Source organism: Osmerus eperlanus, chromosome 17 (assembly GCF_963692335.1).
Source record: "Osmerus eperlanus chromosome 17, fOsmEpe2.1, whole genome shotgun sequence".
In the NCBI taxonomy this organism is placed as follows: domain Eukaryota; kingdom Metazoa; phylum Chordata; class Actinopteri; order Osmeriformes; family Osmeridae; genus Osmerus; species Osmerus eperlanus.
Genome location: NC_085034.1, coordinates 9,120,616 through 9,138,380, shown reverse-complemented (window position 1 = coordinate 9,138,380; position 17,765 = coordinate 9,120,616). Strand labels below are relative to the sequence as shown.

Sequence of the window (17,765 nt, the reverse complement as noted above, 5' to 3'; positions counted from 1 at the left end):
TCCCCCCTCTGACTCCTCCTACTCCCGAGGCCCTCCTCTTCGACCAGAAGGTTCCCCGGGCTTTGAGTCCCCTCAACCGTGTCACCGTTGGAGTTGTGACTCCGAGCAGGCCTGAGACTCCGCCTGCTGTGGGGTATTTACCCCCCCCTCGTCTGACACCAATCACCCACTTGAGCGCTGATGTAAAGAGGCTGCTCCAAGGAGGACTGGAAAGGCTCCAACAGGTAGGTCATTATCATCATGGGCAAATATATGATGATATTCACTGTTAAAGCATAAATACATTTAAATTAATTAAATACATTGCGGACTAATGAGGCTGGAAAAGAACCATGATTTCATTGGTTCAATTTTTTTCTCAGCTCAGTGATTCATCCATGTAAGCTTGTGTTCTGCTTTCAGGATGTGACAGAAGAGAAGAACACTGGCAAAGGGGAGAAGGAGAAGCCTGGCAAAGGGGAGAAGACGGCCAAAACGCAGTCGTATGTCAAACCACTGCTTGTGTTGGAAGTCAGCAAAAAACAGCCAGAGGAATACTCTGAAAACGATGTGAAGGAGGAGAAAAAGAAAAAGAAGAATGTGGGAAAGAGGTGAGGACAGATAGCAGAAAGGCTAAATGGAGGGGGTGGTAGAATGTGGGTAAAGACATCAAGACAGTCATTGTAAGGATGTGAGAATGCGTACTGGTATGGCAGATTACATTTTATGTTTTTTCTTATGATTGACAGGTTTCTCCAGTGGCTGTCGAGCAAACTGATATGCGGCTGTTGTTCAGATGTTTAACAAACATCATGCATGCATACTCATGCTCTTTCTCTCTCTCTGTCTTTCACCACACAGAGATCATGTAGACATACACACATATGACATCATCAGTTACACGCCACCCTTACACACACATACACACACATTCTCTCTCTCTCTCTCTCTCTCTCTCTCTCTCTCTCTCTCTCTCTCTCTCTCTCTCTCTCTCTCTCTCTCTCTCTCTCTCTCTCTCTCTCTCTCTCTCCTCTCTCTCTCGCTCTCTCTCTGTCTCACACACACACACACACATTCACTCTCTCTCTCTCTCTCTCTCTCTCTCTCTCTCTCTCTCTCTCTCTCTCTCTCTCTCTCTACTCTCATATCACAGATGCTTGACTAAATGTTGTTCTCAATAAAGTTATCATTTTGTGTTTCATTTGGTATTGCTTTTTGATGGTTGCCAGCCTAATAAACTATAGCCGACTATTCATTTGGTCATCTCGCACCGTAATACTGTAAGCCTAAATTACTTAGCATGTCAGCCTATTTAAGAAAATAACCCTTTGGTGCACTTTATCTGTAAAACAGAGACTACTTGTTACCAACCGTTATGTTAGAATGTGAACACAGCTGGCCTTCCTCCTCCATTACACATTGTGGTGCATGGAACACGTTTTTCAGTTGTTTTTATTGACCAGAACCATACTTTAAAAACACATGAATATGCACAGCATGGAGTGCATGTGGAAGAGGGAACACGGAAACCTTTATCCTTATGAAGACAGTTGAGGGGGATGTCAAAGCCGATAATAAATATAGTCTGTGATCTCTGTGGGTGTGGGTTTGTATGAGTTAAAGACTGATTGTTGGAGGACATCTTTTTATGATTCTAGGACATCTTTGTCATGAAATTATTTGAGGAATCTATTTGTTTAGGCAGAATCTTTTGAAACATGTAGAATTTGAAGTATATTAAGAAAGTCTCTTCAGAGTGTGTGTGTGTCTAATATGAGAGAGAGAGGGAGTGTATAGCTGACTGTTGGTCATGAGTGAATGTGTAGTTGACTGACCTGTTGAGTGTGTTTTGTAATGTTAAATATGTGGATTATCCAAAACAACTTAACCACACCGACCGAAGCAGTGAGAGAAAGCAAGAGTTTGTGCTCTTCAGAGCATTTCCAACTTGAACAGAACTAGTGTGAACCTGAAACACAACTGTGTGTTTGTACATCATCCCTGAATACAAGCACCATGTTAGGATCTCATGTTGGAGGTTTTCTAAAAGAAATAAACATTCTCATAGGTGATTCGTGCTTTTCACTGATTGTGGTAGTGTACAAAATTAAAGGATTGAATGTGGTTTTATATACATTTATTGCATTTTAGCTTATTTTATTTTATTCATTCACTGGTACATTTATGTGACATATCATTGCCTTATTTGATAAAACAAATTATTGCTGGATTCTGGACAGTATTTCCTTGTTTAAGATTATTATTTACCTGATTTTTGCCTTAATTTGATACAGACAGTGAAAGAGTGACAGGAAAGGTAGTAAGAAAGAGAGAAAAGCAGGAAATGATCCAGGCTGGACTGGAACCCCAGTCACTGAGTCAAGGCCTTAGTCTGTGAGACACACTCTACCCAGTGAGCCACCAGGGGAGCACTGCCTCTGTTTACAGAGTTTTTATAAATGTTTGAAAATCTAAATGACTTTGTCTCCAACATACCCACAACTGTTTTGTTCAGATTAATATTTTGTAATCACATTTTCTATTGAACTCCAGCATTTCCACATCTTCATTTTTCACTGTGTGACCGGAGTGATGATCAGAGGAACAGAGTTTTTACCTCCATCATTCAGACAGGGACAGAAGTATGGATAGAGTTTCTCAGTGAAGGTGCAGCCAGTGAAAGAGTAGATATGAGACCTGGCCTCCACATCATAAAAGGAGACCAGACCCTCCTCATAGTCCACAAACAGCCCCACCTTCTGGGACTTCTGTCTTAGGGAGAGGAGGACAGAGGGGCCAGCCAGAGCCTTATACTGATCTCCATTCCTCAGCCATACAGTCCAGTATCCATCCTCAGGACTCAGTGTGATCTTCCCCTTCCTATTGATGGACTCTCTGACCACTCCCAGATACCACTTAGTCTTCCCCTCAACCTGCACCTCATAGTAGAACCTCCCTGAGGAGAAGCCCTGCTTTCCCAGGACACTGGGACAATGATCAAACCTCTCTGGGTTGTCAGGGAGATCCTGCTTCATGTCTCCATGTCTCACTTGTTTCCCATCCTCAGACAGGATGAGTTCAGGACATGCTGTATCAGGGTCCAGAGTCACATCCACTGCATACTGCTGAATCCTCTTCAGTTCAGTGTCAGACAGCTTGTCCATCTCTTTATTAAGTGTCTCCTCCAGCTGAGACACAGCTCTCCTCACTGCCCCCACACTCAGACCACTGTTGACACTGATTTCAGACCAGTCCTTGGTGTGTGGAGGGGTGCTCAGGGATGGGAAGCTCTGGAGCAGGTGGAGGTGGTCCTCAGTGTGTGAGAGCTGCTCCAGCTCAGTGCTTCTCCTCTTCAGCTCAGTGATCTCCTGCTCCAGATCTTGAATCAACCCTTGAGCCTGTTTCTCTGCTGCTTTCTGCTTCTCCTCAATCACCTCAATGAGCTCAGCCTGGCTTCTCTCAATGGAGCGCACCAGAACAGTGAAGACCTGAACACTGTCTGATATCTCTCTCTCTGCATCTCTCTTGCTGGTCTCTACTGAGAGTTTGATCTCCTGAACCTTCTCCAGTCTCTCCTGGATCATCTGCTGCATGTCTCCCTCTGTCTTCTTCATCTGAGTCTTCCTCTCTTCACACTCCTCCTCTAGAGGAACAGTGTCATGGGTCTCGTGGTCTTTCTCAGTGCAGAACAGACACACACACGTCTGGTCAGTCCTACAGAACAGCTCCAGGGGTCTCTCATGCTTCTGACACATCCTGTCCTCCAGGTTCTCCACAGGGTCGATCAGCTTGTGTTTCTTCAAGGCTGCAACTCTCTGATGAGGCTCCAGGTGAGTCTCACAGTAAGAGGCCAGACACACCAGACAAGACTTCAGGGCCTTGAGCTTGGTACCTGTACAGTAGTCACATGACACTTCAGGTTTAGTAGGACGCAGGTCTGGACTGATGGTAGCCTTCAGTGGCTCTGACTTCCTGAACTGAGCAGCCATCTCAGAGATGAAAGTGTTGACACGAAGATCTGGTCTCTTATCAAAGTTCTCCTTGCACATGGGACATTGACACAGGTCACTGTTGTCCCAGTACTTGGTGATACAGGCCTTGCAGAAGTTGTGTCCACATGGAGTAGAAACAGGATCAGTGAACACATCCAGACAGATAGAACAATGGAACTGATCTTCAGACAGGAGACTGCTGCAGGAAGCCATTTCTACACTGGAGAGAGAGAGATCAAAAGTGAGAAAGCTGAGCTGAGTCACAGTCATTTGTTAAATGACAGTTTGAGATTTTGATTTGTTCAAGAAAAAGTGATAAATACAGTCATGTTGATTTTGGCCACACTACACATTGGCCCAATTCACATTACTACATTGTATTCTCTAACATGAACATAATTTTATGAAATAAAGAAAAAACACTTGACAATATTTTGACAACGCCTACATCATATTCATCAACCCTTGTCATTTAGACTACTCACCTGTGTATTTTAATCTTGATATTCTCTCTAACTGGTGGATACTTTTAGAAACAGATTCTTGTTATGTACGTCTGTTCAGTGCTGCGGTACTGTAAGTCTGTCAACTTAAGTTTCACTTCAGTGAGTTGAGGTAACAATGCTCCTCCTACCTAGTACTCCTATTACAATAACTATGTTCCATTTACTGACTAGATAGATTACCAGTATATACCAGAATATGTGGGTTTGGGTAATCAGTGAGCACAATATACTGTACAAGAGAGAGCTAAAAACAGAAAAGTGAGTTGGTTTTCTCAGCTCAACAGAGTATCTGTTGAACAAATGTTTACCTGGCTGATTAACAGCAAGGAAGAGGAGAGTTTACGTACAGTAGAACTCAATACTTTATGGTTACATAAATAGTCTCTTCTCAACTTTAACTTTAACTTCAAGTTCTCTGACGACTCCGCCGTAGTCGGCCTGATCAGCGATGATGACGACGTGGAGTACAGAAGACTGACGCAGGACTTCGTGGACTGGTGTCGACCAAACCACCTCCTCATCAACGCGGGGAAGACCAAGGAGATGGCGGTGGATTTCCTCAGACACCGGTCTGCCCCCCCACCGGTGAACATCCAGGGAATGGACATTGACAGAGTGGAGTCCTACAAGTACCTGGGTGTTCACCTGAACCACAGGCTGGACTGGACTCACCACACTGACGCACTGTACAGGAAAGGTCAGAGCAGGCTTTACCTCCTGAGGAGACTGAGGTCCTCTGGAGTGCAGGGGGCACCCCTAAGGACTTTCTATGACTCAGTGGTGGCATCAGCCGTCCTGTATGGTGTGGTCTGCTGGAGCAGCAGCATCACTGAGAGGGAAAGGAGGAAGCTGGACAAGGTCATCAAGAAGTCCAGCTCAGTCCTGGGCTGTTCTCTGGACTCAGTGCAGGAGGTGGGCGACAGACGGGTCCTGGCAAAACTGACATCCATGCTGGATCACGAGTCGCACCCATCCATGCTGGATCACGAGTCGCACCCCCTGCAGGACTCACTGTCCGCTCTGGGGAGCAGCTTCAGCAATAGGCTGATTCACCCTCGGTGTGTGAAGGAGAGTTTCCGCAGATCCTTCCTTCCTGCTGCCGTCAGATTGTTCAACGATCACTGCTGACACTGCTGCTGAACCATGTCCATAACCACTTCTATGTGCAATATTTATTTATGCAATTACGTGCAATAATATTACGTGCAATATTTTTTCTTACGTGCAATAACTTGGCTGTTTGTCACTCATTACTTATTCATAGCGGCAGCCACCACACTTAACTCTCACTTACTTCATATATTATTATATTATTTTACTATTTTATACCCTTAGAACCTAATCTTCATATTTTATATGACTCCCTGTATCTTGTATCTCGTATATTTTATATTTTGTATTTTCTATATTTAAATTGTACTCTGATTGCTGTTCTGTACCCTGCTGCTGTTGCAAACTGCAATTTCCCCACTGCGGGACAAATAAAGGATTATCTTATCTTCCTGGTTTCTGTAGTTGAACCTGTTTTGAGCCTGGGGCACTGTGGGTGTTGACACACAAACACACACACACACTCAGACACACACACACACAGTCACGCACATACTGTACACATGAACACTTGCACACACATTCTGATGATTGATTAGATAAGATTCTTTCTCTCTTGAGATATTGCCATTGTTTGTGTTTGTTTTCTCGCTTCACTCCTCCCACAGTTTCTATGAGTTTTGGAAGTCAACATGTAAATGTTTTTCATATTTCAGAGCACATTGTTAACTGTGTGGTGCATACAGTACATTCATATACAGGTGGTACATGGTCTGGAGATCAGTCAGAGTGGAGCATACACATCTATAAAAGACGCAATGCTCAGGTTTTCTGAAGAAAACCTTATTATTAGTTAAATGTCTCATTTAAAATCTCTACAGATTTGTGATTGGGGCTTTGTTGTGTCCACTAATCTGTTTGGCAGCCCTTTATCTCTGACTGACACAGCTTCAAAGAGACCAGTGACGTGGAAATTGACACCTTACTGTTGAAATGATGAAGGGTTATGATTCATGAAGATTGATTATGATTGATGAGGATAGGTTATGATTATTGATTTATCTGATTGAAAATGAAACTCTCGAATCACCTCTTTTTAATATTGTTCTATATTACTGTAAACCATGTGTTAAGCTGTTGACTGATTATTATTACCACTAAATGATAGAGGATATTGAGCCTGAGTGTGAGATCTGGGTGACAGAGGCTGAGGAGTGAGGGAGAAGGCCACCTGGAGGCAGGCATCTTCCTACGCAGGCAGAGGCCTGAGCTAGAAGTCAAGATGCACTGTTTTTAGGCCCTTCACCCAGAATCTTATCTGTAGTCACCTGCCCAATGTCAGCACCAGGCCCAACTAAGGATGATGTACAACGAGCCTCATTGTGTAGGCAGCATGAAGGCGAGCATCAACGTATTGTGGGCTACAGAACCCGTCTTAAGAGAAACAATGATCTTTGTATCCCAGCATTAAAATGTACATCTCCAAACACCAGCAAGGTCAAAGGCATCAAAGCTAAGGTGCAAGTGAAATCTGAAACCCCCAGGACAAGTGACCAATTGAGTTATGAAGATCTGAGGCCATCTGTAATTACCAATAGTAAAATAACACATAAGCAGTGTTGCCACTGCTCACAATGTTTGGGGCTATCTCGTTGTTATGATCAGTGACCTATGCTCTTTTGCAAAGCTCTCTCTTGGAAGTCGCTTTGGATAAAAGCGTCTGCTAAATGCATAAATGTAAATGCCACAGTTACTTTGAAAAAGTAACTTAGTTACTTTACAAGTTACTTGATTTTAAAAGTAACTAAGTTAGATTACAAGTTACTTTATTAGTTACATTCAGCAGCTGCCGACAACACCCCCGCCGCCTCAACATAAAAATAGGTGCGTTAGACTTCATGCAGCGCCGGCGTCGCCTGCAGCCGCCTGCAGCCCGGCTGACTTGAAGCAGCCAATGGCATTCTCAACTTCAAGGCAGCCGGCTCCAGCCGGCTGTCGGCACCGCCGGTACTGCAAGAAGTCGAATACACCTATTGACAACCGGCTCTACAAGTTTGACTGTGCAGTGCTGCGACTCCAAATGTTTCTTTAAATTTGACGTCGTTTTTTTGTAGCTTGATAGCACTTTGTTGCCACCAGCACAGAGTGTAGAACGAACCTTGATATTTCCATCTTTAGCTGACAAATACTCAAAATAGTGATTGTATTTCCAACTCGAAAATGCGCATCTCTCTCTCTCCTGCTACATTGTTGTTTGTGTCGCTGAGTGGTAGGTCTATTTATATACACGTGACGTGACCCTCGTGCTGAAAACGTGACTTAATTGTCGTAAGTCCCAGAGACGCAAGAATAAATCAAATATATATTTTACTATTAATGACAAAATAGTAACGCACAGTGACTTGGACAAGTAACTTTAATCTGATTACTGGTTTGGAAATAGTTACTGACTTTACTACCTGAAAAAAGTGGTCAGATTAGAGTAACCGGCATCACTGCACATAAGAATAGGTGGGAACATAAAACAGTATATATTTGCATGACCGGGGGGTAAAGATCAGTTGGTCCAGGGATCAGCTCACCTTTATTGGGATTTTTGTTTTCTTGAAAACCAATAAACACTTTGCATCAAACTTTTTCGAGTTCCAGTGCTATTTTTTGAACTTTGAAGATTGATTGAAGACTTATAACATTTTACACACCACCAGTTATATACTAGGATAGAGACAGACTTTAACCCTGTTCTATACTGTAAGTAGGCTTTGTTGTGTTATATAGAGGTGACGGTGCAGACTGGTTTACCTGTAAAGAAAGCCTGAGGCATCATGGGAAATGTAGTGTGAAGTGGACAGCCTAGCAGTCTGAATACCTCTCCCATGTCAGGAGAATCACCATATCAGTCTATCTATTTGATTTTTTTCTAATGCTGTAAATTGGATAACGTTTAATAAAATACACAATTTAATATACAGTAAACACCATTTATAGTGCTTGTTTTAAGCGAGGTTCTGACCTGTAAGTTAGTCTTCTTCCAGCTGTCAGGAACATCTTTTTACTAAGTGTGCATGTGTGTACAGTGTAGGATGGTGCTCAGCACCTGTTAACACCTCACATCACACATCATATCTCAACTGGGCTCAACAACAAGGCTCAAGACGCACTTGTTCCGGGAGTACAACGGCACTCAGGAATGATTGGTTGGACCTGATGTTAGTTTCCCCCAGGATCACAATGACTCTTATTGAGAGACTTGTTGCTCTTGTTGATTTGTTGTAACCATCTTAAAATTATTGTACTGGCTGTGAAATACATTATTGTTGCTTGCTTTTTCCACAGGTACACTCTTGCACTTTTGAGGTTCTTGCTGTTTAATTGCAACTTGTCTAACTACATGCTCTTATTGTTCTTCCCTTTGGGACTTATTTGGTTTCACAATGTATGCTTCATGTTTGGCTACCCGCAATGTTTGGGGCTATCTCTAAATTTAAATGTAAATGTAAACTGTCCTCTGTCTTAGCTTTGTCTCCTGTTAGGCTTGCTGTAGTAGATGGTGTCACAATAATAATGCACTATACATACACACACACACACAACCCTTTGTCTATGGTTACAGATGATGAGCGTTAACTATGAAGACAGTTGAGAGGGATGTCAAAGCCAATAAAACAGATAGTCTGTGATCTCTGTGAGTGTGTGTTTGCATGGCCACATGCATGGCCGTGCACGTTCAGTGGTGGAGCGCACCATAGGCCTACTAAAAGAAAGATGTCTGTGTCTCGATGCTGCTGGGGAGAGATTGATGTATCAGACAGAAAAGGTGTCGGATCATCCGTGCTTCTCACCCTTCTATGACCCTTTGGGAATGATGCTGGAAAAAATCTATATCAATTGTAAACATTTTTATTGTTTGTTCTTTTGCATGATACTTCTCTGCTTTTATCTATCTCAAATGAATGAGTGTCATTTTTAAAACAGTATCAACCATACATTTCATGAATCTGTCACTTTTATAATATATAGATTCCATTCTGATCTTTTTCTTGTGCATAAGTAATAGTGTTTACTGTAGAGAGACTGAACGCTAAATTGCAATATACAATAAAGCAATTCTGTGGAAATTATTACTAGATCATATTATACAATATCTGATTCTAACATCTGATTGTCTGATTCTGAATGAATATTTTCTAATCACTCTCCGTAGTAAATTAACATACTTGTTTTTCAGTCATTGACAGGAGTGATGATCAGAGGGGCAGAGTTTCTACCTCCACAGTTCAGATAAGGACTGAAGAATGGATAGAGTTTCTCAGTGAAGGTGCAGCCAGTGAAAGAGTAGATATGAGACCTGGCCTCCACATCATAAAAGGAGACCAGACCCTCCTCATAGTCCACAAACACCCCCACCTTCTGGGGCTTATGTCTCAGGGAGAGGAGGACAGAGGGGCCAGCCAGAGCCTCATACTCATCTCCATTCCTCAGCCAAACAGTCCAGTATCCATTGTTAGGACTCAGTGTGATCCACCCCTTCCTGTTGATGGACTCTCTGACCACTCCCAGTTCCCAGTCAGTCTTCCCCTCAACCTGCACCTCATAGTAGAACCTCCCTGAGGAGAAGCCCTGCTTTCCCAGGACATTGACACAATAATCAAACCTCTCTGGGTTGTCAGGGAGATCCTGCTTCATGTCTCCAAGTCTCACTTGTTTCCCATCCTCAGACAGGATGAGTTTGTTATGTGCTGTATCAGGGTCCAGAGTCACATCCACTGCATACTGCTGAATCCTCTTCAGTTCAGTGTCAGACAGCTTGTCCATCTCTTTATTAAGTGTCTCCTCCAGCTGAGACACAGCTCTCCTCACTGCCCCCACACTCAGACCACTGTTGACACTGATTTCAGACCAGTCCTTGGTGTGTGGAGGGGTGCTCAGGGATGGGAAGCTCTGGAGCAGGTGGAGGTGGTCCTCAGTGTGTGAGAGCTGCTCCAGCTCAGTGCTTCTCCTCTTCAGCTCAGTGATCTCCTGCTCCAGATCTTGAATCAACCCTTCAGCCTGTTTCTCTGCTGCTTTCTGCTTCTCCTCAATCACCTCAATGAGCTCAGCCTGGCTTCTCTCAATGGAGCGCACCAGAACAGTGAAGACCTGAACACTGTCTGATATCTCTCTCTCTGCATCTCTCTTGCTGGTCTCTACTGAGAGTTTGATCTCCTGAACCTTCCTAGATCTTTCCTCCATCATCTGCTTCATCTCAGCCATCATCTTCACCAGATCATCCTTTTTTGGTCTGAACTCGTCCTCTAAAGTGACAGTGTCATGGGTCTTATGGTCTGTTCTCGTGCACATGAAACACACACACGTCTGGTCAGTCCTACAGAACAGCTCCAGGGGTCTCTCATGCTTCTGACACATCCTGTCCTCCAGGTTCTCCACAGGGTTGATCAGCTTGTGTTTCTTCAAGGCTGCAACTCTCTTATGAGGCTCCAGGTGAGTCTCACAGTAAGAGGCCAGACACATCAGACAGGACTTCAGGGCCTTGAGCTTGGTACCTGTACAGTAGTCACATGACACTTCAGGTTTAGTAAGACGCAGGTCTGGACTGATGGCAGCTTTCAGTGGCTCTGACTTCCTGACATGAGCAGCCATCTCAGAGATAAAAGTGTTGACATAGAGATCTGGTCTCTTATCAAAAGTCATTTTACACATGGGACATTGACACAGGTCACAGTTGTCCCAGTACTTGGTGATACAGGCCTTGCAGAAGTTGTGTCCACATGGAATAGAGACAGGATCAGTGAACACATCCAGACAGATGGAACACTGGAACTGATATTCATTCAGGAGACTGCTGCAGGAAGCCATTTCTAGAATAAGACCAGGAGTGAACTTAAGAAACTAAATAGACTGAAATCACCTTTAGTTCACCACAATTCATCTTCTCTAAATGTAAAGTTTTTATCAATGCTATGTGGAACTATTTACAAACAAAACTGTAAATTGTACAAATAAGTATACGCACTTTCACAAATAGAGTAATAACGTATACAAATAGTATTGTATTTACATTTAGTCATTTAGCAGACACTCTTAGTATTGAAACATTACGTTATAACAACACTGTTATACACATGAGTTTAAATTAAACTGGTCAGATTGAATCTCTGTTCTCACCGGTTGGTACTTAAGTTCCTCAGTTTTTCTGATCTCTGAGTAGAAAACAACTTAAACACTCTCAAACTAAACTAAGTAGATCCAATTCTGACACTGGAATCACTTAAGTTTCGTTTCCATGAAAGCATGATAAGAGGCTTCTCTCCTCCCAGTCCTGCCCTGAACAAAGGTGAACTCTTTATCGCTGATTGCTCTCTAACCAAATCACTCTCTACCTAAACTAAGTAGAACGTGTTTCCTGAGTTTAGAATCTCTTTAGTTTCGTTTCAGTGAAATAATGATAAGAGGCTCCTCCCCTTCCAGTCTTCTGTTAACAAAGTGAACCATTTCATGACTGAATTCTATCTAGCAAGTCAGCTGAACAGGAGGGCTTTTATTACTTCAAAGCTACTGCAAATCAGATATTTCAGCTAGTCCCTCTAACTATGTTTCTAACACAAAACCTGCTCATTGATAAAGAGCTAAATAGCAGAGAGCAATAGAATTATACTGGGACATTCCTAATATCATTAGTGTCTAACTGCTTGCTGTAACCTACAGTAACCATATAGAAGACTGTAAACCCCAGCAGCACTTTTCCATGGTGATGAGTAAGTAAGTAAGTAAGACTTTATTTATATAGCACTTTTCATACAAGAATTGCTGCTCAAAGTGCTTGAGGCACTAATGTGTAGGATTCCTGTCCAGGAGTAACAGCTCATGCTGGGGAACACTGGAGAGATCCTGGCAGGAGAGGAAGAAGAGATAGAAGAAATGACCCTGACATCAACACAACTAAAATATACTTAACTTAGTTCTCTGTACTGAAAAATGAAAGATTTTATTAGATATCGCTTGAAAGAAAGAGAGAATTGAAAACAGAGAGCAAGAGAAGGAAAGAATGACAAAACATGGTGAATGTAAGTTGAAATATGTGTCTGCCTGTGTGTTTATATGTGTACACAACTCATAGACAACTGGAGAGAGTCAGACATACATGCAAACCTACCCTGACTGGATGTTCCCCTCTTTGTCACATACAGAGCACACACTGAGAACTACACAGTTGTCAGGGTACAGAAGTGTACAGACGACTGTAAATGTGTTAATCTAGGGGGACATCTAGTGGTGAATACATAACATGACAAGTAACCTCTACTGAGTGTTGGATTGTTCTGTAGACTGACTGAATTGAGTTTGACCGTGGTCTCTGTGGGTTCCAGAATTACACAGTGACACCAGTGTCTTGACCCTTCAACTTTGACCTCTGCTACCCTGACCCAAGCAGTAAGGACGGGGCACGGCACATCATCACCGACTCAGTTGGCTGAACTCCTGCTGAAGGTTCTTGATTCCCACCCTTATGCACCACACTCTTCTAAGATGGAGTAGATGACTGCCTACTTGTTTATCATCTAGCTTACCTTGGTTCTATTGCTGTAGATTGGAAATAAAGTACACAGTTTGATTGTTTGATATACAGAACACATCTGAAACACTCTACAGGTTGTGTAAAGTGAGGCTATGACCTGTGTTTCAGTTGCTGTGGGAGTCTAACTACAGATAAATAAAAATAGACAGTGAGAGGAGGCAAGAATGACAAGACATGGTGGTGAATGTAAGTTGTATATGTGTGAATGTAACTGTTTTCTACTTTTCTACGCTGTGTGTTTCAAAAGTGAGAATGTTGTGAGAGAATGTCACTATGTCACTGTCACTTTACTTTGAGGAAACAACAAGTATCTTGTTGTTCAGTATAGTCCTGGAATCTGTGATTCTGTAACTCTACACTGTGTATGTGTGTGTATGTCTGTGTGTGTGGTGTGTCAGAGACAAGGGTAGAGCCAGAAGGTCTTGCTGCAGGGTTTGGGAGAGAAGCCCTCAGATGGGACGTGGATGCTTGGTTGAGTTCCGGTGCAGCCCTCCGGTCCCTCTCCCCGTTAGTATTCAGTGTGAGTTCTGCTGCAGCCCGTCCTTCTGAGACACAGAAGCTTCCCTGAGTCTGTCCAGGAAGGTGGAGGAGCGCTGAGGCAGTGTTGACTTTACTGAGCCTCTGGACTCACTGGGGAGGAGGAGGAGGGAGGAGAGAGGAGGGAGGGAAGAGACAGGAGGAGAGAGGAGGGAGGGAAGAGACAGGAGGAGAGAGGAGGGAGGGAAGAGACAGGAGGAGAGTAAGGAGACCGGAGAGATAAGGAAGACAGGAAAGAGGAAGGAGGGAAGAGAGAAAAGGGAGGTTTTCAGTGTTGTTATTGTGGTTGACATTACTAGCATAGTTTTTCTGCCTTCATGTCTGCCGCTATCTTTTTCACTCTCCCCCTTTCCCTTCCTCCTTCCTTCCAAAACACATGAATGTCTGAAGAGTCATCGACCATCCTGTACCTGAATGACTGTGCTGGGTGGTGTTGGCTGATGTAACCAGGCCATGTCATGAAGCCTCACAGCTCCACTCCAGCGCCGAAGAAATGGAGAGAAGAGCAGATAGAGAAGATGGTGCGAGAGAGAGAGAGAGGGTGCGAGAGAGAGAGGGTGCGAGAGAGAGAGAGAGGGTGCGAGAGAGAGAGGGTGCGAGAGAGAGAGAGAGAGAGAGGGTGCGAGAGAGAGAGAGAGAGGGTGCGAGAGAGAGAGAGAGGGTGCGAGAGAGAGAGGATGCTTCTCGGGTTGAAAATCAGAACGAGCAGACTGATTTCAGTCCCTCCCCCCTCTCCCCCACCCTGGTAGACAGTCAGAGTCTGTCACGACGTGAGGTGGGGTTGGACCCAAACGCAGGGGAGTCGGCAGGCATGGCAGAAATAAGGGTTTATTACAACAACAAAAAACGGGACACAGACAGGGTAACACGCAGCGACAAAGGGTAATGCTAAGACAAAGAATGGACACAAAACAGGAGCCTAAATACACAGAAACAAACAAGACACAGGTGGACACAATGAAACTAATGAGAACTCAACGAGACACAGGTGAAGACAATGAGACAGGGAAACACTAGGGCAGGGCAAAACCAAAAACAACAGGGGGGCACGGCTGTGGCCGTGACAGGACCCCCCTCTCAAGGGACGTCACCGGACGTCCCACAAGGTCGGAGCAGGTCCGTAGGTCGGCCCGGAGGCAGGGCAGAGGGCCGGGGCAGGTCCGGGGGTCGACCCGGAGGCAGGGCAGAGGGCCGGGGCAGGTCCGGGGGTCGACCCGGAGGCAGGGCAGAGGGCCGGCGCAGGTCCGGGGGCCGGCCCGGAGGCTGGGCAGAGGGTCGGGGCAGGTCCGGGGGTCGACCCGGAGGCAGGGCAGAAGGCCTGTGGCCCGGAGGCCGGAGCAGGTCCAGGGAACCACCCGGGGGCAGGACAGGCACAGGGGACGGGGGCAGGACAGGCACAGGGGACGGGCACAGGGTACAGGAGGCGCCTGGGAGCGCGGACGAGGGGGCGCCTGGGTGAGCGGACGAGGGGGCGCCTGGGTGAGCGGACGAGGGGGCGCGGACGAGGGGGCGCGGACGAGGGGGCGCCTGGGAGCGCGGACGAGGGGGCGCCTGGGAGCGCGGACGAGGGGGCGCCTGGGAGCGCGGACGAGGGGGCGCCTGGGAGCGCGGACGAGGGGGCGCCTGGGAGCGCGGACGAGGGGGCGCCTGGGAGCGCGGGCACGGCGGCAGGCTGCGGCCAGGAGTCCTCGGGCGGAGGAGGCGGCGGCCAGAAGTCCTCGGGCGGAGGAGGCGGCGGCCAGAAGTCCTCGGGCGGAGGAGGCGGCGGCCAGAAGTCCTCGGGCGGAGGAGGAGGCGTCCAGGAGTCCTCGGGCGGAGGAGGAGGCGGCCAGGAGTCCTCGGGCAGAGGAGGAGGTGGCCAGCAGTCCTCGGGCGGAGGAGGCGGTGGCAGGGGCCCAGGGCAGGACCGAGGCTGGAGTCGGGGTTCGGGCTGGGGCTTGAGCCAAGGTAGGAACCAGGACCTAGGGTGGGCCCTCCGCTGCAGGCTTCGGGGTCCACCAAAGGCAAGCCGGGTCCCCATGAAAGGGTTCGGGGAACTCACCGCTGGGTCCAATTTGGGTCTTAGCATTCTGTCACGACGTGAGGTGGTGTTGGACCCAAACGCAGGGGAGTCGGCAGGCATGGCAGAAATAAGGGTTTATTACAACAACAAAAAACGGGACACAGACAGGGTAACACGCAGCGACAAAGGGTAATGCTAAGACAAAGAATGGACACAAAACAGGAGCCTAAATACACAGAAACAAACAAGACACAGGTGGACACAATGAAACTAATGAGAACTCAACGAGACACAGGTGAAGACAATGAGACAGGGAAACACTAGGGCAGGGCAAAACCAAAAACAACAGGGGGGCACGGCTGTCGCTGTGACAGAGTCGAAGCTTCAAACTACTGGATAGACCTCTGTGCTCTGTGTTCCCCAGAGGTAAAGAACATCTTCTGCTCTGCTCTGTGGAGAGTGCATCTGTCAAAACCAGTGACACACTTACCTGCATGGAGGGCTTGGAGTGGGTAGATGTTCAGATGGACTTGTTAGTGATCCATATCTCTTTGCACCTGACATCCACCAACACACACAGCATGGTTTTTGTCTCACTGCCGATAGCACGGTGTCATCCACAACTCCTACAACCCTTCTCTTCCCTGTGCATCCACCTCCATCTACAGCTGCTTGCTTGCCGACAAATAGCTGAAAACACCAACAAAGCTTTACGTCTTTAAAAAACCTGTCAGGTGGCATTTACCTGACTTCAGTGGGCGGGATTCTTCTCAGCAGGGTAACTGTCTATGGGGAGGATAGAGAAGCGTTCCAAAATGGCAAAAAATGGGAGAAGTTTCACGTAGGTGACAGGGAAGGACGTACGTTTCGAAAATGACATCATATCCTGTACGCTGTCTTACGTACTCGTGCAGCATCTTGATGTGTTTTCCTCGTTGTTTGTCAGGTGATCAGCCTCCGTTGGCACATGAAGGTATTCTTTGCAGTCACAGATAGCCCCCCCTCCAACACACACACACACACCTCATTCTCTTCCAAACCGAGTGCAGCCCTCCATCATCTTGTCCCCTAATGGCCTTATTCATCCTCAAGAGCCACTTGTGAGATTCGGCACGGCATCTGCAACCAACCTAGCTTCCCTCTATCGTGACCAAACCAACGGTCGCGTTTTACCGCCATTCAGCCGTTGAGGCTCCGGATAATGAAATCAAAGGCCATTGTGGAGGAAGCCGGCATCACGGCTGTACACTGATAGGGGGGATTCAGTTAGTGACACGCCGTGCCTCTCAGCCCTCGTCTGACAGGCTGGAGGGGGAGCCCAGGCACACGCTCAACACACCTTTGATGAGTGATGAGTGGAAAAGATGGCGAGCGGCCTCGACAAAAGAGGGACTCGCTCCTCGGAATACGAATGGCTAACCCTCAACGGGCCCGGCAAAACCGTTTAGAATCGGTCTTTGAAACCCGACCCAGCGTACCGGTCAGAGACGACAGGTGTTCGTTTGACGTCACGTTTCCACAGGTCTCTGCTGAATGTTCTAGCGGGAGGCTGAATATCTGATGTGGTCGTTATGGGGATACGGGGAGAGGGGAGGGTGAGTGTGTGTGTGTGTGTGTGTGGGGGGGGGGGGGGCGTCTGCGCAACCTTGATATGCGTCGGTGTAGCTTCAAATTTGACGTTGTGTTTTTGTAGCTTAATAGCACTTTGTCGCCATCAGCACAGAGTGTAGAACGAACCTTGATATTTCCATCTTTAGCTGACAAATACTCAAAATAGTGATTGTATTTCCAACTCGAAAATGCGCATCTCTCTCTCTCCTGCTACATTGTTGTTTGTGTCGCTGAGTGGTAGGTCTATGTATATACACGTGACGTGACCCTCGTGCTGAAAACGTGACTTAATTGTCGTAACTCCCAGAGACGCAAGAATAAATCAAATATATATTTTATTATTAATGACAAAAAAGTAACGCACAGTGACTTGGACAAGTAACTTTAATCTGATTACTGGTTTGGAAATAGTTACTGACTTTACTTACTGAAAAAAGTGGTCAGATTAGAGTAACCGGCATCACTGCACATAAGAATAGGTGGGAACATACAACAGTATATATTTGCATGCC

The 17,765-nt window shown here is 46.0% G+C and overlaps 2 protein-coding genes across 2 annotated transcripts; both read right to left on the bottom strand.

Annotated features, from left to right (window-relative positions):
• Positions 1–2,104: 2,104 nt before the first annotated feature.
• LOC134037983 (E3 ubiquitin-protein ligase TRIM21-like) lies at positions 2,105–4,591 on the bottom strand. Its single transcript, XM_062483560.1, has 2 exons — positions 4,457–4,591; positions 2,105–4,191 (listed from the first exon to the last, which is right to left on the bottom strand). Exon 2 carries the CDS (start codon positions 4,182–4,184, stop codon positions 2,553–2,555), a length of 1,632 nt encoding a protein of 543 aa, XP_062339544.1. The 5' UTR covers positions 4,185–4,191; positions 4,457–4,591; the 3' UTR covers positions 2,105–2,552.
• A 4,847-nt stretch (positions 4,592–9,438) lies between these two features.
• LOC134037895 (E3 ubiquitin-protein ligase TRIM39-like) lies at positions 9,439–11,896 on the bottom strand. The gene is made up of 2 exons (XM_062483457.1): positions 11,693–11,896; positions 9,439–11,385 (listed from the first exon to the last, which is right to left on the bottom strand). The coding sequence occupies exon 2, from the start codon at positions 11,381–11,383 to the stop codon at positions 9,752–9,754; it is 1,632 nt and encodes a 543-aa protein (XP_062339441.1). The 5' UTR covers positions 11,384–11,385; positions 11,693–11,896; the 3' UTR covers positions 9,439–9,751.
• Positions 11,897–17,765: the final 5,869 nt, after the last annotated feature.